We start from the raw sequence: 23,266 nt of genomic DNA on the forward strand, positions 1-23,266 counted from the left end.
TACTCATCTGTATGATGGGCATGATCACTTTATCCACTGCATGCAGCTACTGAAAGGACTCAAGTGAACTCATGGATGCACAGATCATGGAGCCCAAGGAGTTGAGAAAGGGAAGCTGTGGCTATTCTCAAGAGGGGAGAAGTCACTCAGGGTGAGCTGTAGCCTTGGAGACAGAAGTGCAGAGAGATCCTGAGCCAAGTTGCAGAAAGACAGAAGGAGGTGAGATGTAGATGGGATTTCGCCATGGAGGTGTCATCCATGGAGAGGAGGGATGCTGAATCACAGCACAGGCTCCTCAGAGGCAGGAAGACAGGGAGAGAGTCCAGCAGCCACTCTCTGCAGAAGTGGGAACACACATGACCCTGGTATCCTTGATCACCTTCCTTCCTTTGATGGTGCAGGAACTGGATCTTGTAGAATGGGGACACTCTGCCCACTCCACTCTCCTGGGGAGTCTGGTCAATGTCCTCATAGGTCATGGGACTGGCCACGGAGAAGTTCTGGAGGGTGATGGTGAAGAAGAGGAATAAGTCTGTGCAAGCAATGCCTTCACTAGCACGGAACAGAAGTTCACAATGTGGGCACAGGATGCATGCACGTTCTTTGCCCTGTCACACCCCAAAGCCCAGACATCTCTGTCCATTGCCATAGATTTGTATGGGATTGGCCTTTAACTTCCAGTTACAGTAGACTGGTAGAGGACTCCCAAATCCTTTGAAAGCAGTTGCAAGTCATTGGGTGATGTACCTTGCTCATTTTTCCAGGACAGAGTTTGTAGCTTCTGTTCAATTTCCAAAGAGTTCTGCGGCCCCACAGAATATAACAAGATATTGCTGCTTGTGTGTGTGTGTGTGTGTGTGTGTGTGTGTGCCTGTGCATGCACACATATCTGCCTGCACATAGGTGTGTGTGCTTATTCTCTGTCATGTCCAACTCTTCACAACTCCATGGACTGTAGCCCACTAAGCTCCTCTCTCCATGGGATTTTCCAGGCACGAATAACATTTCATTTCCAGGCATGAATATCATTAGAAAGTGGCAGGTTGCTGCCTGACTTCAGACTATACTATAAAGCTACAGTCATCAAGACAGTATGGTACTGGCACAAAGACACAAATATAGATCAATGGAACAAAATAGAAAGCCCAGAGATAAATCCACGCACCTATGGACACCTTATCTTTGACAAACGAGGCAAGAATATACAATGGAGAAAAGACAATCTATTTAACAAGTGGTGCTGGGAAAACTGGTCAACCGCTTGTAAAAGAATGAAAATAGAACACTTTCTAACACCATATACAAAAATAAATGTCTGGGAATGTTTAACAGGAGGATTCCTCATGCTGTTTCTCACAAGTCCTTTGTTTCTTTTTAAGTGGAACAGCATGCTGCTCCCAGGAACGGGGGTCATTGTGTGAGACAGGCTTGAATCTCCTTTAGTAAACATTCTCTTTATGACAAAACTGCTTAGTCTTGATCCCTTTTCTTGAGATATGAATTGTCTCCTGACCTTGTGACCATCATCATCCCTTGTTCCCTTGGTAACGGTTACTGTACGTTTGATTTTCTGATCTTTATCATTGACGAAAGAAACTTCTTGTACCACAATGTTTATATACTCACAGAGAAATCATTAAAGCACCTTTGCTCCATCAGAGCTTCGGTCCCCATGTCTTTCTTTCTTTCTTTCTTTCTTTCTTTCTCTCTCTCTCTGACTCTCTTTGGCTGATTCCTTAGAACGCAGAGACCTGTCTTGCCTCACTCTCCTGCCTGGGCTTCTAAGACTCTCTCGAAAAGGTGCCCTGTGCCTTCACCACCCCACCCTCGAGAGGGTGCCCGGTGCCTTCATGAGAGACGCAAGTCCTGTGTCAAGGACTTTATTGGTTTTCTGCATAAACCAGGGAGTCTCAGCCTCTTTCTCTCTTTCACTCTCTTATCGTCGCCTCTGGACCACCAGGTCCCGGTCCATTAAAAGGACCCCAGCAAATAAACTCAAAATGGATTAAAGATCTAAACATAAGACCAGAAACTATAAAAGTCCTAGAGGAAAACATAGGCAAAACACTCTCTGACATAAATCACAGCAGGGTCCTCTATGACCCACCTCCCAGAGTAATGGAAATAAAAGCAAAAATAAACAAATGGGACCTAATTAAATTTAAAAGCTTTTGCACTACGAAGGAAACTATAAGCAAGGTGAAAAGACAGCCTTCAGAATGGGAGAAAATAATAGCAAACGAAGCAACTGACAAAGAATTAATCTCAAAAATATACAAGCAGCTCGTGCAGCTCAATTCCACAAAAATAAACAACCCGATCAAAAAATGGGCCAAAGAACTAAACAGATATTTCTCCAAAGAAGACGTATAGATGGCTAACAAGCACATGAAAAGATGCTCAACATTACTCATTATCAGAGAAATGCAAATTAAAATCACAATGAGGTACTATCTCACACCGGCCAGAATGGCTGCTATCCAAAACTCTACAAACAATAAATTCTGGAGAGGGTGTGGAGAAAAGGGAACCCTCTCACACTGTTGGTGGGAATGGAAAGTAGTACAGCAACTATGGAGAACAGTGTGGAGGTTCCTTAAAAAACTGGAAATAGAACTGCCATATTACTCAGCAACCCACTGCTGGGCATACACACCAAGGAAATCAGAATTTAAAAAGATGTGTACCCCAGTGTTCATTGCAGCACTGTTTATAATAGCCAGGACCTGGAAGCAACCTAGATGTCCATCAGCAGATGAATGGATAAGAAAGCTGTGGCACATATATACAATGGAATATTACTCAGCTATTAAAAAGAGTGCATTTAGGGTGGGATGATTTGGGAGAATGGCATTCCAACATGTATACTATCATGTAAGAATTGAATCACCAGTCTATGTCTGACGCAGGATACAGCATGCTTGGGGCTGGTGCATGGGGATGACCCACAGAGATGTTATGGGGAGGGAGGTGAGAGGGGGGTTCATGTTTGGGAACGCATGTAAGAATTAAAGATTTTTAAATTAAAAAAATAAAAAACTAAAAAAAACGTAAAAAAAAAAAAGAGTGCATTTGAATCAGTTCTAATGAGGTAGATGAAACTGGAGCCTATTATACAGAGTGAGGTAAGTCAGAAAGAAAAACACCAATACAGCGTATTAATGCGCATATATGGAATTTAGAAAGATGGTAACGATGACCTTATATGTGAGACAACAGAAGAGACACAGATGTAAAAAACAGACTTTTGGACTCTGTGGGAGAAGGCGAGGGTGAGATGATTTGAGAGAATAACATTGAAACATGTATATTATCATATGTGAAACAGATCGCCAGTCCAGGTTCAATGCATGAGACAGGGTGCTCAGGGCTGGTGCACTGGGATGACCCTAAGGGATAGGATGGGGAGGGAGGTGGGAGGGGGGTTCAGGAAGGGGAACATAGATACACCCATGGCTGATTCATGTCAATGTATGGCAAAAACCACTACAATATTGTAAAGTAATTAGCCTCCATAAAATAAATTAATTTTAGAAAAAAAGAAAATGGCAGGTTGCATTTTCTACTCCAGGGGATCTTCCCAACCCAGGGATAAACCTGCATCCCTCGCATCTCCTGCATTTGCAGGCTGATTCTTTACCACTGTGCCACCTGGGAAGCCTCCACATATAGGCAGGTGTGTATTTCGGACTTGACATTTTTGATGCCTGTCATGCCTAACGTGCGAAGAACAGCACCTATCTTGCAGGGCTATTGTGAAGGTAAAGAAGTTAGTGCTTGTTAAAATTTTTCAAGTTACACTTAACCCACATCTTCTAGGCACATTTACAGGTTAGGATACAAAAGCTTATGAATATTCGGAATGGAGCTCCCAGCTGATTCATCTCCAGTAACTGGTTCTGCAACCAGGCTCTCCCAAAACAGCCTGACTTCTGCTTCCTCCCAGTCGGTCCTCCCAATCCCTGGGGCTTTGCAACTGGACACCCTTTGGCTCTTTCTCTCTGCCCATGGCGATCTCCGCAGTATTTTTATATGGCTATACTTCCTGCCAGGCACTGTTCCTCTGCCTGTCTTCTCTTTTTCTCTTCCTTGTTCCTCTTCCTTGTCCTTGCGAATCTTGTTTAACTCTGTCTGTCTGTGCAGGTCTGATCCTCTCTGCAGTGCTCTCTCATTTTTCAGTATTCCTGTGTAGTTCCCTCTTCTCTCCATCAGTGTTTCTTCATTGCTCCTTATATCACTTTCTCTTTTCCTCTCTCTGTCTTACTCTGTTTCCCTACCTTTTATCCCTCCTCCACCTTCCATCTTGGGCTTCCCCTGTGGCTCAGCTGGTTAAGAATCTGCCTGCAATGCAGGAGACCTGGGTTCGATCCCTCGGTTGGAAAAATCCCCTGGAGAAGGGAAAGGCTACCCACTCCAGTATTCTGGCCTGGAGAATTCCATGGACTGGTCACAAAGAGTCAGACACGACTAAGCGACTTTCACTTTGCTTCACTTCACCCTCCTCCTTCTTCTATTATCTCACATTCACTCTCTTTCTGCCATCATCTCTCCTGTCTTTCTCTGTGTTCCTCACCTCTTTGTCCTTATCTGTCTGTGTCTGTTTAGTTGCCACATCTGTCATTCTCTAAACTTCAGAAAGGACTCATGGATGGAGAAATTGGCCCTCAGCTCCCCCACCCCACGTGTCGCCTGACTCTCATGAAGATGAAATGAGGGAAGAGGCCATTGCATTGCAAGAAGCTAGGAGTCCCAGGTCACTGAAGTCACCTGTGCGATTTAAGATTAGGGACATGATGCTGGGGCCTACCTTTCTCCCCAAGAAGAAGGACTCTGGGCATTGGAATTTTCTCTGGATGGGGTCAAAGAGTGGAGAATGGGGAGAGAGAGAAGCCAGAGCAGGTCAAGATCCTCCCGACTTCCCCCCCAAATCCCCCCCCCCTCCGCCCCCCCCCCCCCCCCCGCTCCAGCCCCTCCCTGGCAGGCAGGACACATCCAGACTCCTCCCCGTGTCAAGGCCCCGCCAGCTGAGCTCTTCACTGCTATCTTCTGGAGAAGGAAATGACAACCCACTCCAGTATTCTTGCCTGGAAAATTTCATGGATGGCCGGAGAAGACTGGTAGCCTATAGTCCATGGGGTCGCAGAGTCAGACACAACTTCTGTAACCGGGTCTTCCAGAGTTCTACTTTCTGAGATGAGCCATGCCGTGTCCACCTGCAGGCTCTGCCCTTGCTTCTCCTTCTGAAGGAACACGCCTTCCGGTGGCTGGCTGATACTCCCCCATGATGTCATAGCTTAGAAGCCCCTGCTTCAGGTAAGCTTTTCTTCATCGACCCACCAGGGGGAGTAAGTATTTCCTATTTTATGTTCCCAAAGCCAGCTTTAGAGCACTTATCATAATTACGATTAATTATCTGAAAAAGAGTTGCCCTTGGGCTTTCCTAGTGGCTCACTGGTAAAGAATCTGCCTGCCAGCAGGGGAGACATGGGTTCGATCCTTGATGTAGGACAATCCCGCATGCCTCGGAGCAACAATGCCCATGCACCACAACTGCTGAGCTGGTGCTCCAGGGCCCAGGAGCCACAGCTACTGAGCCCACTGTGCTGCAACGACTGAAGCCCATGCACTTTAGAGCTCATGGTCTGCAACAAGAGAAGCCACCACGATGAGAAACTCAAGTACTGCAGCTATCCCCTGCTCGCCGCAACTGGAGAAAAGCCTGGCCATCAACAGAAGACCCAGCATGGCCAAAAAAAGAAAGAAAGAAAGAAAATTATTATTAAAAAAATGAAAAGTTAAAAAAAAAAAAGAGTTGCCCTCTGAGCACGTACTTTAGCCCAGCAGTTTTAAGCATATTGCAAGCAGTCATTTAATTATGTTATTTTGTGACCATGACTTATGCTCATCTTCCCTACTGGACTGTAAATTTCCTGGGGCAAAAACTGTGTTTCTATGTGACTTATCTGCTGCACTACCCTCAAACCCCAATAAAATATTTGGGATCAGCATAGTGCTCAACAGATATTTGATACCAATGTGTGTGGAGCTTCCCAGGTGGCTCAGTGATAAAGAATGTGCCTGCCCAATGCAGAAGAGACGCAGGTTCGATCCTTGTGTCCGGAAGATACCCTGGAGGAGAAAATGGCAACCCACCAATCAAGAGGTTAAAAATAATTGCCCAAGGTCTATCTTCCCAAGATGTGCCTTTGGATGTGATCTCACTTCTCCAGCCCCCTCTAGGCTTGTAGTGAAGATGAGATGGGTGAATACAGGTAAAGCAACTGGTGTAAGCTAACTGCCCCATGAACTAAGACCTCTGTTTGTCTCAAGGAGACCATGGCACCTGTACTCTGGAATGCAGGTCCAGCCTACTTTTATTGGCATCCTGAATGTGGTCAGGGGGACCACATTGGCGGTTAAGACTCTACACTTCCAATGCAGGGGGCGCCAGTTCAATCCCTAGTCAGGGAACCAAGATCCCTTATGCCCCACAGAGTGGCCCAAAAATTTGAGAAACAAACACAAGCAAACAGAAAGTGGTCAGGGTTGAAGGCATCTGGTTTTTCAAAGTAACCCGGATCATGGAGAGCAGAGCTCAGGATGGGATAGACTGCTGTGCCCTGAGGGGAGTGTCACAAGATTAAAAGATACTTCCATTTCCTCTCCAACCCACCCCCAGACATAATGAAACAAGAGTGAGTGATCCACCAAAAGAGTTGTTGTAGGAGGCTCACACAAAGGAAATATGGGAGCCCAGTAAGGTGCTGTACCCTCGGGAGGATGTACCCTCGGAAAAGAGCGTCTTTAGTGACCATGTGGGACACGCAAATGGGGATGAGGTCCGCAAATCTCTGAATCTCATAGATGACTGCATCCGTGTGTGGCATTTGGGCTCTGTCATCCAGGGCTGGAGGGCGATATGAGCCAATCACCTGATCAATCTCCTTGTGGATTCTCTCTGCACAGAAGCATGGGACCAATGAACCTTGTTTATAGAGACATTTCTCCAGGAACACTGCTTTCTATGCTGGAACACAGAACATTGGCCCATTCATTTCCAGGCCAATGAAACCAGAAAAACCTATAGGAGATTGTTAGATCATTGACACCCCTCTGAGTAACGAGCTTGTGGCAGGAGGCGAAGTGGGAAAACTAAGATTTCTCACCCGTTGATATCTAATGAATGTTATGGATACTCTCCCAACATGCACAGGCAAGCGTGCACACACATGTGCAGCCCAGTTTTGCTCAGAATTTCAGACTGAAAACTCAAGGTATGAACCTGTTGAAACTCCTCCTCTAAGAAGAACTAATATTTATCATGCATGTATTATAGATGTGCCAATGTGCTAGGTCCTCAGGAATATAATAATAAAACAGATCAGTGAATTAACCCACAAACAATTGGAAAAATAAATGAATACATCAATCAGTCAAGCAGTGGGTCAATTCATAAATGGAAAGACTGATGAATAGAAGAATGTTAATGAATGGATATATTTCCTTATCAAAGATCAATTAATTAGTCATTTATTAATTAATGATCCATAGACAAATAAATAAATGAACATGATTAACCAGTAAACCACATGAATGGTGGATGGTTAAATTTATGGAAGAATAAAGTGAATTAATTGTTTTAAAGGAATAAATAAGAGGAATAAGTGGGTGGTTAGATGGATTGAATAATAGATATATAAACAAAGGGTGAATAAAGGAGTCAATTGCTAAGTACATAAATCAAAAGAAAGATTGGACGAAGGATGAATTGAAAAACTGGATGATGGAAGGGTTAAGGTATGTTACCTAGTTTTAGAAAACTATGTGGATGAATGAATGAATAAAGGGACCAATGTATTGATGACAATTCATTCAGTGAATAATTAGTTTAAAAGGTCAACAGAGGAATCAATTTATCCAAATAAAGAATGGAAGTTCATGTCCTTAGATGAATCATAGATGAAAGAATCTGATGTTGAATTAGTTTAACTGATGAATGAAAGAATAGACAGATGGATAAATGGATGGGTCCATCCTTAAGTGATGGAGAAAAAGACATTGACAGCTTCTCTCTCTTTTTAGCCTTGCTGTTCTGCTTCCAGGATCTCAGTTCCTCTGCCAGGGATTGAACCTGGGGCCAAGACAGTGAAAGCACTGAGCCCTAACCACTGGACCACCAAGGAACTCCCCACACTGGCAGATTCTTCATTCATCCATCCACCAACTAGGCTGGCTTAGTTTTGGAGTCATTCAGAACCTACAGTGCTCCAGGACTTCCCTGGTGGTCCAGTAGTTAAGCCTTTGAGCTTCCAATGCAGGGGGCATGGGTTCAACCCCTGGTGGGGAAAATATGATTTTCTTGCTATAGGGTACGGCCAAAGAGGGAAAGAAACCCTACAGTGCTCCTGGTATAAGAGGGGAACACTGCCTTTCTGGTTCACAGAAGACCACTAGACCCATTTCTGCAGCCCCCAGAGGGGTCAGAACGCCCCTCCCCCAAGTGGCTGTCCCCCGTCCACCCACCTGCAATGTGGAGGTATATGAGTGTGAACAGGAGTCCATAGCGGAGTGTGGTGCTGGTGGTCTCAGGGCCAGGGAAGAAGAGAGACAGAGCAGTGATGATGAGGTTGCGCTCGTGGCACTTGCTATTGGGGTTGGACTTCTCCTGGGTCCAGAAGCACAAGGTTCACATCAGGAGAGACTGGGGCCCTGCTGCACATACATGTCTCTGGGTTCCTCCACCTCTTTCTGGGTCTCACGTCGTCTGGCCCTTTTTCTTTTCCTCTGTGCTCAACCATCTCTCTCCCGCCTCAGCCTTGCTTGGTTTCAATCCGTCTCTCCATCTCTTCGGTGTATTTGTCCCCCTTCCTCTCTCAGCTTCTTTCTGCCTCTGTAACTCTTCATCAGCTGCTAATGTTTTTCCCCTTCAGAATCTCCCCTCACCCGATTCTTCTACTCCTTTCTCCTCCCTTCTCACCCCGCGTCTTTTTCTCCTCCCCTCTTGCCCCCCATTGCCTCTCCTGAATCCCACTGTATCCAAGCAGAGCAGGTAGGAGTCGATGAAGTCTGGGAGGAGGAGGGTGGAAGTAGGGGGGCACATTGGGGTCCAGGGTTTCACGGATCTTCTCCACACTGTGGTCGATGAAGGCGTTGACATCCTGCAGGTTTTTGTAGACTTGCCTGTGAGCACCAGGAAGGAACTTCAAGAAGCCAGAGTAGAGCTTGAACCACTGCGAAAGAGAAGGGGCCATGAGGTCCTCCCGGGGCTGAGCTAGCAGGTTACAGGGAGGGCAGCCCTCCTGGCCCCTAGAACCTTCACAAGAGATCTCTGTCTCCCTCCGTCTCCCTCTCCATCTCTCTGTCTCTGTCTCCGTCTCTCTGTCTCTGTCTCCATCTCTCTATGTCTGTGTTTCCCTCTGTGTCTCGGTATCTCTGAGTTCCTCACTCACTGCTTCTGTGTCTCCTTTGATCTCTTATTCTCACATTTTTCTCTTTCTGCATCTTTCCCCCTCTCCTCATGTCTTTTTGTTGGTCTCTGCCCTGCCTCTCTTCCTCTCCTTTCCACCTCTCCTCATCTCCCTGTGTCTCCTTCTCATCCATCCTCTGCCCTGCCCCTCTCTCTGTCTCTTTCCACCTCTCGCATCTTCTTTGCTGTGTCAGATGTTGATAACATAATGGTTGCACAGGATAAATTTGCTGACTACTTAAGACGATTTATGTATTTAAGAGCATATCTCTGTGTTTGGCTTACAGAGAAATATAATACCTAACTTGTCAACAGTTGCAAAAAAAAATGCAAAATTGTATAAAGTCTGAGGTAGAATTCCTCCTTCACCTGTCCTTCTAGAGATAACCATGGTTAACTGTTTGGCAGATCTCCTTCCAGACTTTTGATTCCATGTGAGAGGAGAAAAATGAAACCCTGTGTTGGCCTTGTGCAAATACTCACCTGAACGTCCTTCCAGCTTTTCCAGATCTGACTGTCCGCTAGGAGGTCACGGGAATTTGTATTTGTGACATTCATTCATGTGACTCTGGCCCGCACTCCCAGTTGAGAAAAACAGCCAGTCAGACTTTTCTCAAGTTTACCTTTTAGCTTAATGTACCACAGAGGTATTTCCAGGTTAGTTGAGAAAGAGAAGCTTTATTACGCTGTTTTATTTTTATTATTTATTTTTGGTGGTGCTGGGTCTTCCATGCTGTGCGCCAACTTTTCTCTAGTTGCGGGAAGTTGGGGCTACTCTCTGGTTGCAGTGCTCAGGCTTCTCATTGTGGTGACTTCTCTTGTTGTGCAGTACGGGTTCCAGGAACTTGGCTTCAGTGGTAGCTTGTGGCACACCACCTTCATTGCCCCAAGGCATAAGAATCTTCCCAGAACAGGGATTGAACGCATGTCTCCTGCATTGGCAGGTGGATTCTAAACTAATGGACCACCAAGGAAGTCCCTATTATTTTGCCTTAAAAGAGGAGCACGTTGCTTTATAATCTGGGAGAAAATTTTGTAAGAGATGTTAGTTCCTTGACCATGGATTGAACCTGCACCCTGCAGTGGAAGCACAGTCTTCACTGAACCACCAAGGAAGTCCTCAGGAGAATTTTTTTTTTTTTAAGACATCAGTTCAGTTCAGTTCAGTTGCTCAGTTGTGTCCAACTCTTTGTGACCCCATGAATCGCAGCACGCCAGGACTCCCTGTCCATCACCAACTCCCGGAGTTCACCCAAACTCATGTCCATTACTATCTGAAAAGAAAGAGGACTTTTATATGCAAAAAATTCCCCTGTAAAATATGGACCTGTGATTTTACGGCTCATAGAAAGGGATCAAGAGCCAAAACTTCTAGTAGGTATTCCCTGCTGTGGGCACCCAAAGGAAAATTCACAAATTACCCAGGGGAACAAAAAACAGGGCAGATCGGGAGGCAAAGAAAACAGCCACAGACCTGATGACCATTAAAGGTGTGTGTGTGTGTGTGTGTGTGTGTGTGTGTGTGTGTGTGTGTGTAGTTGCTGAGTCGAGTCCCACTCTTTGAGACCCCGTGGACTGCAGCCTTCCAGGCTCCTCTATCCATGGGATTTCCCAGGCAAGCATACTGGAATGATTGCTGCATCCTTTTCCAGACGATCTTCCCGACCCAGATATCAGTGGAAACAAACATGGAGAAAATTTGACAACAAGCTGCTAGGCTTCAGCAGACAAACAACCACCAATCCTATTATTTAATATAGGATAGAAAATTAAAAACCGATTCTCTATTTTGTTCTCTAGTATCCTATGAGGTTTAACAAACTTGCTGGCAGGAGGTTTTCATTTTCTTAAACCTTTTTTTTTCCAGTCATACAGATTCATGCTACGTATGTCTCACACTCTGTTATCTACCCTACTGTGGTCAACCTATGACTAAGAATTTTTGGTCCAAATAAAAATAGAGAAACATATTAAACTTGAATCTCGAGATTAACAAAAATATATACCAAAGCAGAGTGGCTTCTTGAAAGGGGTGACATTGCCTCCCCATCTGGTCAACAGTTAAGGAAGCCCTTCCAATGTTAATGTGGTTCCTTTCCTTTCTAGACCCTTCAAGGGTATTGTTGTTCTCCTTTTCAGCCCCTGTTTGTTTAAAGGTTTGGTTAAGTTTGTGTCTTCTAGGCTCCAATAGTTGGAACTAAACCTCATGATGACTCAAGGAAATCAACCCATTCCAGCAGAGTGGTCCAGGTCCCTACAGGTCCTAGAATACTCAGTAAGGGATTCTACACAGCTAGGGAAGGCTAGGGTCTCTCCAGAAGGAAGAAATTTCAGAAGAGGAGACAGTCAATCCCTGACCCATTAAGAACAACAGTTTAGAGTGTGTCAGGGGAGATGAGGACGACCTGGGATCTGGGATGCTTCACCTCAGGGCTTGCACCTGGGCACACCTCTCCTCCAGCAACAAAATACAAACTATTTGTTGTTCAGTCACCAAGTCATGTCTGACTCTTTGCAACCCCATGAACTGCACCACACCAGGTTTCCCTGTCTTTCACTATCTGGGAGTTTGCTCAAACTTATGTCCATGGAGTTAATGATACTATCTAACCATCTCATCCTCTTACACCCCCTTCTCCTCTTGCCCTCAATCTTTCCCAGCATCGGGGTCTTTTCCAATGAGCTGGCTCTTCGCATCAAGTGGCCAAAGTATTGGAGCTTCAACATCAGTCCTTCCAATGAATATTCAGGGTTGATTTCCCTTAGGATTGGGCTTCCATGATAGCTCAGTTGGTAAATAATCCACCTGCAATGCAGGAGACCCCAGTTTGATTCCTGGGTCGGGAAGATCCACTGGAAAAGGGATAGGCTACCCATTCCAGTATTCTTGGGTTTCCCTTGTGGCTCAGCCAGTACGAATCCCCTGCAATGCAGGAGACCTGGGTTCGATCCCTGGGTTGGGAAGATCCCCTGGAGAAGGGAAAGGCTACCCACTCCAGTATTCTGGGCTGGAGAATTCCATGGAATGTATACCCATGGAATGCGACCCATGGGGTCACAAAAAGTTGGACACAACTGAGTGACTTTCACTTCACTCCCTTAGGATTGACTGGTTTGATTTCCCTGCTGTCCAAGGGACTCTCAAGAGTCTTCCCTAGTGCCAGAATTCAAAAGAATCAATTCTTCAGCCCTCAGCCTTCTTTATGATCCAACTCTCACCAGAGGGGTTGGAAAACCACCTAAACCAACCCTACAACCTAACCCCTGGACACACCCCTACCCTTACCCCATATAAGGAACAAGCTCGTCCCCCTTAGTCAGCAGTTCAGCAAGGGAACCTGTTACTTGTTCCCAGTCCCCCATATGCAGGAGGAGTCCCAGCAAAGCCTTGCTGGAAAAAAAAATAGAAGAACACCTCCCTTCTATTACCCCAGTAAAGAGTGAAACAAAAATGGGGCAGCGTGTACATGAATGTTCCTAGCAACTCTATTCACAATAGCCAAAATGTGGAAACAAACATCAATCCACTGATGAAGGAATACATAAAAGTGGTATTTCCATATAACACAATACTATTCATCCATGAAGGAAATGAAGTACTGATACCTGCTAAAATGTGAATGAACCTTGAAAACATTAAGCTAAATGAAAAAGCCGAAACAATTACTTCATGTATGATACCATTTATATGAAATTTCCAGAATTGATCAATTCATCTGAAAAATAAAAGCCAAAAACATAGTCGTGGTTGTCAGGGGTCAATTGGAGGAGAGAATGGGGACTGACATCTTAATGGCATGGAGTTTTTTTATTAAAATGTTTTGGAATAGATAGAATTGATGGTTACACAACATGATTGTACTAAATACCATTGAAGTGTACACCTTAAAATTGTTATGGTTAATGTCAAGATATGTGAATTTACCTAAAAGAAAGAGAGAGAGAGAGAGCAAAGGAAGCACAGACAGCTATTGGCCAAAGAGAACAGAACTTTATTTTGGTCTCACCGGTTTTAAAGGAAAAATCAGAGAGGGGAGGGAGATATTTTGAAGTCGCACAGGAAAACAGCACTGAGAGCTAAACTAGCCATTTCAGTTCAAGGAGATAGGAGGAGGGCAGGGGTGAGCAGAGTAAATGAGACAAGGAGGGGAGGCAGTGAACCTCGTGCTGCTGCTGCTGCTCTGGGTAATCTTGTCCTCCTCTGTGGCTTCAGTTATCCAGACTGTGCTATCGGGGTGGTAACACTAATATATTGCAGGTATTTCTTGATCCTGAAATATCCTCAGTCAACAATACAAGCCATCTGGGGATGAGTGGTGACTACAGCAGGCTGGATGATGGAGAGACCACAGAAGGGACTTTCCACAGGAGAGAGGGAACAGGGAGGAGTCAGGAGCCTGCACACATTAATTCTGGACAGAGAGAGGGGCTGCATGCAAGGACTCAGAGGGGATCTGAGCCTCTTCTTGCCTTCCCCCTCCCCTACAGGGCAGGAAGCTGACCTGGAATACAGGGGACAGTCTCCCCAGTGCCAGGAGCCAGCACGGGCCATCCCAGCCATGACAAAGTCATGCGGAAGAGACCTGATAAGCAAGGCTTCAGGACTCGAGGGGCTCCCTAGACCAGCTCGAGCATCTACCCCAAAACCAGAATCTGTCTGTCTTACTATTTTGTGCCTTTCACCAACTCTCCTGACATTAACAGGGGGCTATCCCCAACCACCTTTCTCTGGAGAAAATCAACTTAGGGCTCTAGCTACTAAGTCTCCTGGACATGAGAGGAATATTTCAAATCAAATCCCCTCTGTTAGCATTCTAGCTTGCTTGGCAGGTTTATCCAGACTCTTGCAGCTACACATATGATTGTTCACAGCCTCCCAGCTGTGAGAGGCATGGGAAGCCTAAAACACAGAGCCTTTCAAAGAGTTAAAAGTTATTAGAATAGTGCTGGGGTAAGATGGCATTACTGGGCCAATGCTTGTTGCTAAGTTCCCATATCTCTTATCCACTGTGCACCTGGGAGTGCATTAGTTAACAGAGTTGGAATGTAAGAAAAACAAGTGTAGCCTTGAAATGAACCACATCAGACCTTTGAGCTAATTGGTTCTTTCTTGTAACTCACTGCACCTTTGCTCCATGAGAAATGTAACTCTCTTTAGCATTTTCTGAGGCTGACATAGATTAGAAATATAAAGAAAAAACACTTTGAGGGAAAATCAGTTTTCTGGTTGAGCAGCCTTTATCAAAAGAGGGTCATAAAATGTCGAAAGGCCTCCAAGGCCAGAAGATAATCTACACAACATCATTTGTGGGAAAGGTATGCAGAAAAAATACTGGCTTCAATAAGGGCAAAACTGCTGGAGTGTTTGGGCTGACTCTGCATGCCCTTGCATCTTTCATTTCCCTCTATGTACAAGTGAAGGTATAAAAGTCCCTTTTGAAAATAAAGTAACGGGCCTTGCTCACTGAAGCTTGGTCACCCCGTGTCTTTCTTTTTTCTTTCTCTTACTCTCTTTTTCAGGCTGATCTCTTGGAGCATAGAGGCTCTCTGTGTTCACTTATCTGCCTGGGTTTATAAGACCTGAACGGGAAGGTGTTCTGCATCTTCACTCCCTCAGGAGACCGGGAGGGCACCTGTGGCCTCCGTGAACAGAGCAAGCTCCTTGTCTCAGGGCTTTACTGGCTTTCTGTGTAAACAAAGGAATATCAGCCTCTTTCTCTCCTCTATTTTCTTATCTTCAACATTCTTTCTTTCAGTTCAGTTCAGTTCAGTTCAGTCGCTCAGTTGTGTCCAACTCTTTGCGACCCCATGAATCGCAGCATACCAGGCCTCTCTGTTCATCACCAACTCCCGGAGTTCACTCGGATTCACATCCATCAAGTCAGTGATGCCATCCAGCCACCTCATCCTCTGTCGTCCCCTTCTTCTCCTGCCCCCAATCCCTCCCAGCATCAAAGTCTTTTCCAATGAGTCAACACTTCGCATGAGGTGGCCAAAGTACTGGAGTTTCAACTTCAGCATCATTCCTTCCAAAGAAATCCCAGGGTTGATCTCCTTCAGAATGGACTGGTTGGATCTCCTTGCAGTCCAAGGGACTCTCAAGAGTCTTCTCCAACACCACAGTTCAAAAGCATCAATTCTTTGGTGCTCAGCCTTCTTCACAGTCCAACTCTCACATCCATACATGACTACTGGAAAAACCATAGCCTTAACTAGACGGACCTTAGTCGGCAAAGTAATGTCTCTGCTTTTCAATATGCTATCTAGGTTGGTCATAATTTTTCTTCCAAGGAGTAAGCGTCTTTTAGTTTCATGGCTGAGGTCACCATCTGCAGTGATTTTGGAGCCCCAAAAAATAAAGTCTGACACTGTTTCCACTGTTTCCCCATCTATTTCCCATGAAGTGATGGGACCGGATGCCATGATCTTCGTTTTCTCAATGTCTCTCTCTAAATCATTCGCCGATGCTGTTTCTCCTGAGGGTTCCCCTGGATCCTGCGGGGGCTAGACCCCGGCACCCCAGCCCATTTACCCTTGGTGTAAGGTCAATGTCCTCAGGGGCCTTCTGAGACCCCAAGGAGAAGTTCTGCAGCAAGGAGGTAAAGATGAGGAAGGGCTGGGAGTGGGCCAAACTCTCATCCAGACAGAGGCATTTTCCTGTGGGTGTAAGGGAGAGTGTGTCAATGAGGGGAGCCCTGCAGAGCAGTTGGTTGCCCCACCTCGAAAATCTAAGGATATTTGCATGTTCATTTACATAGATTTACATGTAAGTACTTCTGATTCTATGTTGATGATGGTTAGTTGCTAAGTTGTGTCCAACTCTTCACAACCCCACCGTCCTAGTTCCATGGGATTTTCCAAGGAAGAGTACTGGAGTGGGTTGCCATTTCCTCCTCCAGAGGACCTTCCCAGAGAGGGGCAGAAGGGAGCTAAAACCTCTGGCCTACCCTGGTGTAGGCGGGGACTTGGCTGATCAAATACTGACCTACTCTGCTCAGTGGATACACAGTCCTTGCTCTAAGCTTCTGAGTGTCCGCACTCTTCTGGTCATTTTGACCCTCCTCCCAGCCCCCTGGTCCTGCCCACCATCAGCAGTCAACAGAGTCAGCCTCCCAGACGCAATCCCTACACCCCAACCCATGGAGGTACTGTCTAGTCATGCCCACATCATGATTGACAGAGACTTTAAATAACACCCTGCCCACCTTTACACCCATTTTTCTGACTCTCATGACCACTCCTCACATCGTCCTGCCACACGGAGTCAACTATCACCAATGGGTCCACCATGTAGGTGGAGCCCTGAATATCCTCGACTGACTTCAACACAGGCTGTGTCCACTGGAGTAACCAAGAGAAGGACCAGCATGTTCCTGGGTTGAGCAAGAGTTTCATCTGCATCTTGTTGACCCGCAGTCTCGTGGGAAGGAAAGGAGCCCAGAGAGCTGCCTTGTGTGTGTGGCAACGTTCATTACTGTTCATCCATTAAGTATTCCCAGTATATATCTTGGTGCATAAACTTCTCTGCCACATTGAAATTGGATGGGATTTCCTTTATCTAGTGAAATGAGGTCTAAACTTATGCATGTCATGCATTTTCCCCTGTTTCTTCATATATCAGGAAAGAGTCCCCATTAGCCCCCATTTCATGACTGTTATGGTCAGGGATGGGCATGTTGCATGAGCAGGAAAATAATAACCTTTTAATTTTAAGTTCTTGAGATGTTCAGATTTTTTATTACAACCTAGCCCCACCCTGACCTCTACAGAACACGACTTCCTACCCGGCCTTGAGCAAGTAAACTGCCCACCCAGCCAGCCTCTCCTGTTCCACTTTGACAACAGAGAATCATTCAACACTGAGACAGTGACTATTTTTTAAGCTATCAAAGGAGGAAGACAATTTGATCCTCTTGACAACAGTTGAAAAGATTATTGAGAATACTCAGTGTAATATCTTGGGTAAAAATTTAAAAAGAATTTACTGTAAACTAGGGAGGAAAAAACATTTCCTTAGTTTGACTTACAGTTGAGAAAAATATATGGTAGAGTAGCCATAAAATATCTGGAATAGGCAATAGCCAACATTCAGCTTCATAGAGAAAATAAAAATATTCTCCTTAAAGTTAGGACTGGGACAAGATTGCCCACTATCAGTGCTGTTCCTTCACATGATTCCAGAAGTGCTAGTCCTCGATATTAGGGAAAACATGACATGTGACCTTAACATAAGAAACAATTAAGTCAAAATATCATCATTTACAGCTGCTAACATCAGTTATTAGGAAAATCCAAGAGAATAAAATGAAACATTGTTAGGTATAAAAGTAATATAGGGAATTTGTTCAATTATGACAGAAATACACACCCCAAAAGATGAATGGATTTCTGATATACTTAGTAAAACAATTTGAAATGCCTTTAGAAGAGTGCTCTGGACTGAAGCCTGTGCTCCCAAAATTTATATGTTGCAGTCCTGATGCCCACCGTGGTATTTTGAGAAGGGATCTGGGAGGTAATTAGGTAATTTAAATTAGTTCATTAGGGTGGGGTCTCCCTGAGAGGAGAGCGTTCTTAGAAAAAGTGAGTTCACGGTCCCCAGGCTGCATGCGAGTCCACAGCAAGGTAGCGGCCATGTGCAAACCAGGAAGAGACCGCACCAGAACCTGACCATGCTGGCTCCCTGATCGCAGACTTGTGGCTTCCAAAACTGTGAGAAAATAAATTTCTTTTGTTTAAGCCACCCCGTCTATGGCATTATGTTACAGCAGCCCACAGCTGAGCTGACAAGGAGGTCCTACAAACAATAGCCAAAATCTTCTCCCGTATTTCTTAGGAATAAATTTAGCAAAAAATATGCAAAACCTAGTTTGAGAAAAGTTCAAGATGCCACCAGTGGTACAAGGACTAAATGAACACACTGCCTTTTATGCTGCTGCTGCTGCTTAGGACATATCAAAAATGGGCTTCAGGTGGTGCTCATGGTAAAGAATCCGTCTGCCAATGCAGGAAACATAAGAGACACCTGTTAGATCCCTGGGTCCTGGGTCGGGAAGATCTGGAGAATGACATGGCAATCCACTCTGGTCTTCTTGCCTGGAGAATCCCATGGACAGAGGAGCCTTGCAGGCTACAGTCCATAGGGTCACAAGAGTCAGATATGACTTCGCAACTAAACCATTACTATCAAAAATGGAGATTTGGCAAAGCATCAGAATCAAAATACAAATTTAGATTAATCCTAGCAGAATCCCAGTGGGATATTTTGGGACTTTGACAAAATAATTCTAAAATACACTCAAGAAAAATAAAACGTGTTACAAACAAAAAAAAAGGAAGAGTAATGTCCCCTAGAAAACACTAAAATATATGTACAGGTATAATATTAATAATTCAAAGAATATTATATAGCTGAAAAAGACAGATTGGAAAATCAGTGTGAATATGGATTATTACCAAAAAAAAAAGAACCCCCAAACAGAAATAGACCTGAGGAGGATAACCACTTCAAATATGATGAATTTCAAGTCAGTGGCTAAAACTGAATTATTTCATAAGTGATGAATACAGAATAACCCTAGGAATGCATATTGAATCAGGGTTAACCTAGGACTGAATATTCCTCACATTTCTGTGCCTTAAGTGTCTCATATATCTCACTCTAGTCTTGCTTGTATTTTTAAATATGAAACCAGCTAACAAGAAACAAATTAAGGAGTTTTCTTTCTTTTTCTTCCTTTCTGTTCCCTTCCTTTCTTGTTACTTTTAATTAAGTTACCTACCTATTATCTATTTACCTACCCCACCACCTATGTTTGTGTGTGAGCAAATATTAATAGAACCAGTAAAGGACATCCTCTGTAGTACTAATAGGTCAGGTTTAGTGATGAATTATGGATGATTTTCACCTTTACTTCATACTTCACTTTTTGTATGAAAATGAGAGAACTGTTGTTATTTAATCTTGAAAGGAAAGTTGTAAACGCCTTTCCCCATTCTTGCCGCATGGCAGGTGCTCAGCACTGGATCCTTGGTTTCTCTGTTCTCTGTGTGCAAGCATGTCTCTCTGCCTCTCACTTTATCTCCATCACTGACTGAGTCTCCGTCTTCCTTCCCCACCATACCTCATCCCTATCCTTCCCCCTCACACTATTCTTATCTCTGAAGATGTCTTGCTTTCTCTTCCCTTCAGACTCCTCGTTTCCCAAACTGTTCACACAGGGCTTGGAGTTGGATCAAGAGAGGGAGTCACATACAGAGTGGGAGTGAGCAGACATGCCCACGGGGGAGAAAGAGCATGACTGACTTATGGAGGATGGAATGAAGACTTGTGGCTTCTTGAACTTGCCCTGCGCATCCAGGAAGCAGCCAGGGTAGAGGGCATCTGGCTTCTCAAAGTGGCGTGGGTCATGGAGGGCAGAACTCAGGATGGAGTACACAGGAGTGCCCTAAGAGGACGTCAAAGACAAATGGGCCCAAATGGCCGTCAACAAAGAGTGGCTGAATCCTCAGCAGATAAGGAGCTTCACCTGCTGTGTGGCTCTACAGTTGCTGGCAGGAATGTTGAAACAGTTCTGCCCTATTTGGTCAATAGTGTCCCATCCCTCCAGGTATCCTCACCAGCCACCCTGATTCCTCCTCCCCAAGACCCCGGGTCTTCTTTATGATCCGTCGACGGAAAGGTTCACATCTGACTCAACAGAGCCCTGTAGGAAGCTGACTCCAGGACTGGGGCCTGAATATAATCGGGTGGGTGCTGTTCATTGGGCAATTTGATACTGTTCATATCTACAGAGTATGGTTATATTTCAAAATGAAATCCACACACACAAATTGCAAATTGTATTGGTATGGACATAAAGACCAGAGGGGAAGGTGACATGAATGCTGGGCACATAAATTGCACCATAACAGATGCAGTAGGGCCCAATCATTGTGTATATAGGTATATATAAACATATGGGTTCATATAAAGGAGAGATTAGAACACAGATTATAAAACCAGTCAGCTGTATAACAAGTTTCAATAAGTACATGGTACTTTTTCCAGCAAACGTAACATCTTGTAAAGGTAAAAAAAAACAAAACAAAACAAAAGGGAGAGGACTTTTCTCTTTCTAAAATCTCCCTCTCTCCCACAAAAATCTGGAAATAAGAATTCTTCTTATAGTCACGAACCAGACATGAACCATAAGACTGGGGGTGGACAGCACCTTCCAACCAATATTCTTTGGCCCTTCTGGTCTCACCTTTGGGAGATAATATCCCCGGAAGTGAGTGTCCCTGATGGCAGAGTGGGGTAGGCCAAGTGGGACAGAGTCACTGGATCTCCGAATCTCATGGATGACGGCATCTGTATACGGCATATTTACCCACTCTTCCAGTGCTAGAAGATGGTGTGCACCATTACTCTGTCAATTTGTGCCTGGACTTCCTCTGAGAATGGTATGTCGATAAATATCCATACCAGTGGACTCAACCAAGTGACCTAAAAATGACCTGCAGCCTGATGGGAGGATCTTGTAAAGTCTTTACTAAAGATGTTAGGCTACCATTCCTTCTTAATGAAAGCATCAAAAAGGAAGTTAGAAGCTTCTTTGAGGGAAGTCTTGTGTGGTGTTTCCACTCTAGTTACAACATGAGGATAACTTGGATAAAGATGGGTGGGTGGAAATTCATTCAACACTTCAGGATGCGTTTTTTTTCTTTTCAGCTAAAAATGAGTTGCAGGTAAAACTGGTGTCATCTGTTTTTGTCCCACTCACATGCTATGTAATTTTATATATGTCACTCCCCACTCTGGCCTTAAATTCATTCTTGGGAAATAACAGTGTCTGACCAGGTGAGAGCATCTCCAAGTCGGATCTGCAGACCATTAACTTGAACAGGAGGGGCCTCTTTAATTAGTTGTAAATGGGCAATTTACAGACTAGTAAAAGGGCAGCTTTACAGACTGAAACAGACTGGCTCCAGATAGGAAAAGGAGTACATCAAGGGTGTATATTGTCACCCTGCTTATTTAACTTCTATGCAGAGTACATCATGAGAAACGCTGGACTGGAAGAAACACAAGCTGAAATCAAGATTGCCGGGAGAAATATCAATAACCTCAGATATGCAGATGACACCACCTTTATGGCAGAAAGTGAAAAGGAACTAAAAAGCCTTTTGATGAAAGTGAAAGTGGAGAGTGAAAAAGTTGGCTTAAAGCTCCACATTCAGAAAATGAAGATCATGGCATCTGGTCCCATCACTTCATGGGAAATGGATGGGGAAACAGTGGAAATAGTATCAGACTTTATTTTTGGGGGCTCCAGAATCACTGCAGATGGTGACTGCAGCCATGAAATTAAAAGATGCTACTCCTTGGAAGAAACGTTATGACCAACCTAGACAGCATATTCAAAAGCAGAGACATTACTTTGCCTACAAAGGTCCATCTAGTCAAGGCTATGGTTTTTCCAGTGGTCATGTATGGATGTGAGAGTTGGACTGTGAAGAAGGCTGAGCTTGGAAGAATTGATGCTTTTGAACTGTGGTGTTGGAGAAGACTCTTGAGAGTACCTTGGACTGCCAAGGAGATCCAACCAATCCATTCTGAAGGTGATCAGCCCTGGGATTTCTTTGGAAGGAATGATGCTGAAGCTGAAACTCCAGTACTTTGGCCACCTCATGTGAAGAGTTGACTCATTGGAAAACACTCTGATGTTGGGAGGGATTGGGGCAGGAGGAGAAGGGACGACAGAGGATGAGGTGGCTGGATGGCATCACTGACTTGATGGACGCGACTCTGAGTGAACTCCAGGAGTTGGTGATGAACAGAGAGGCTGGCGTGCTGCAGTTCATGGGTCACAATGAGTCGACATGACTGGGCGACTGAACTGAACTGAACTGAAATGAGCAATATACTTCAAAAGCAAGTTTTTGTCAAACTCAAAAACCATGTACTTTCATAGACTAGCAAAATCCACTTCAAATGCTTTGTGCTTTTCTTATAAGTCCTAATAGAAGGATTTTTTTATTTTCAGACTACTCAGGACGAAAGTTATCTGTCTTAGCCCATCAGACAACCACCTTCCCGTACAGCCTCAGGGACACTCACCTCCATCGTCCCAGCTCCATAAGCCCAGCTCACCTGAAGACATCGGGATTTTTAAGGAGGAGTAGAAACCCATAGCTGAGAGTGGCGCTGGAGTTTTGTGCCAGCAATGAGCAGCGAGAGCACCGTGTTAAGGAGATTTTTCTGGTGAACTCACTCTCAGGATCTGAGGCTCCGAGAGACAGTGATGGGCGCTTCCTAAGGTCTCGCTTGCAAAGATTTCACTTTTTAGGGTCTTTCCCTCCTCTCTACCAGCACCATGTTCCTCTGTGCCCCTCATTCTTTTCTGATCTGTTTTTCTCTAGCCAAGGCAATAAGATACTAAAAGGTGAGCTCTGGAGCCAAAGCTCTGGATTTTCAAACTCAGGTCCTACCATGTATTAACTGTGTATCTTTGTGTAAGAAATAAAAATTCTATGTGCTTAGTTCATCACTTGGGTTGTCATGATATAATGTATAATAGCTCAATGGGCTTCCTAAGCTCAGATGGTAAAAAAATCTGCCTGCAATGCAGGAGACCCGGGATTGACCCTGTGTCAGGAAGATCCTCTGGAGAAGAAATGGCAACGCACTCCAATATTCTTCGCCTGGAGAATTCCAATCTGAGGAGCCTGGCAGGCTACAGTCCATGGGATCAAAAGAGTTGGACACAACTGAACGACTAACACTTTTACTTTCCAGCCCAATGAATGTAGAGTTTA

General features: G+C 44.7%; 1 protein-coding gene across 1 annotated transcript; it reads right to left on the bottom strand.

Moving 5' to 3' along the window:
- On the bottom strand, positions 147–22,574 carry LOC108633327 (cytochrome P450 2B11-like). The gene is given in 10 exon segments (XM_018063178.1): positions 147–163; positions 380–552; positions 6,532–6,620; positions 6,771–6,958; positions 8,524–8,665; positions 9,032–9,070; positions 9,072–9,230; positions 15,999–16,123; positions 19,773–19,914; positions 22,569–22,574. Coding segments are annotated over 10 exon segments (1,080 nt in total).

The sequence above is a fragment of the Capra hircus genome, chromosome 18 (genome assembly GCF_001704415.2).
Source record: "Capra hircus breed San Clemente chromosome 18, ASM170441v1, whole genome shotgun sequence".
Classification (NCBI taxonomy): domain Eukaryota; kingdom Metazoa; phylum Chordata; class Mammalia; order Artiodactyla; family Bovidae; genus Capra; species Capra hircus.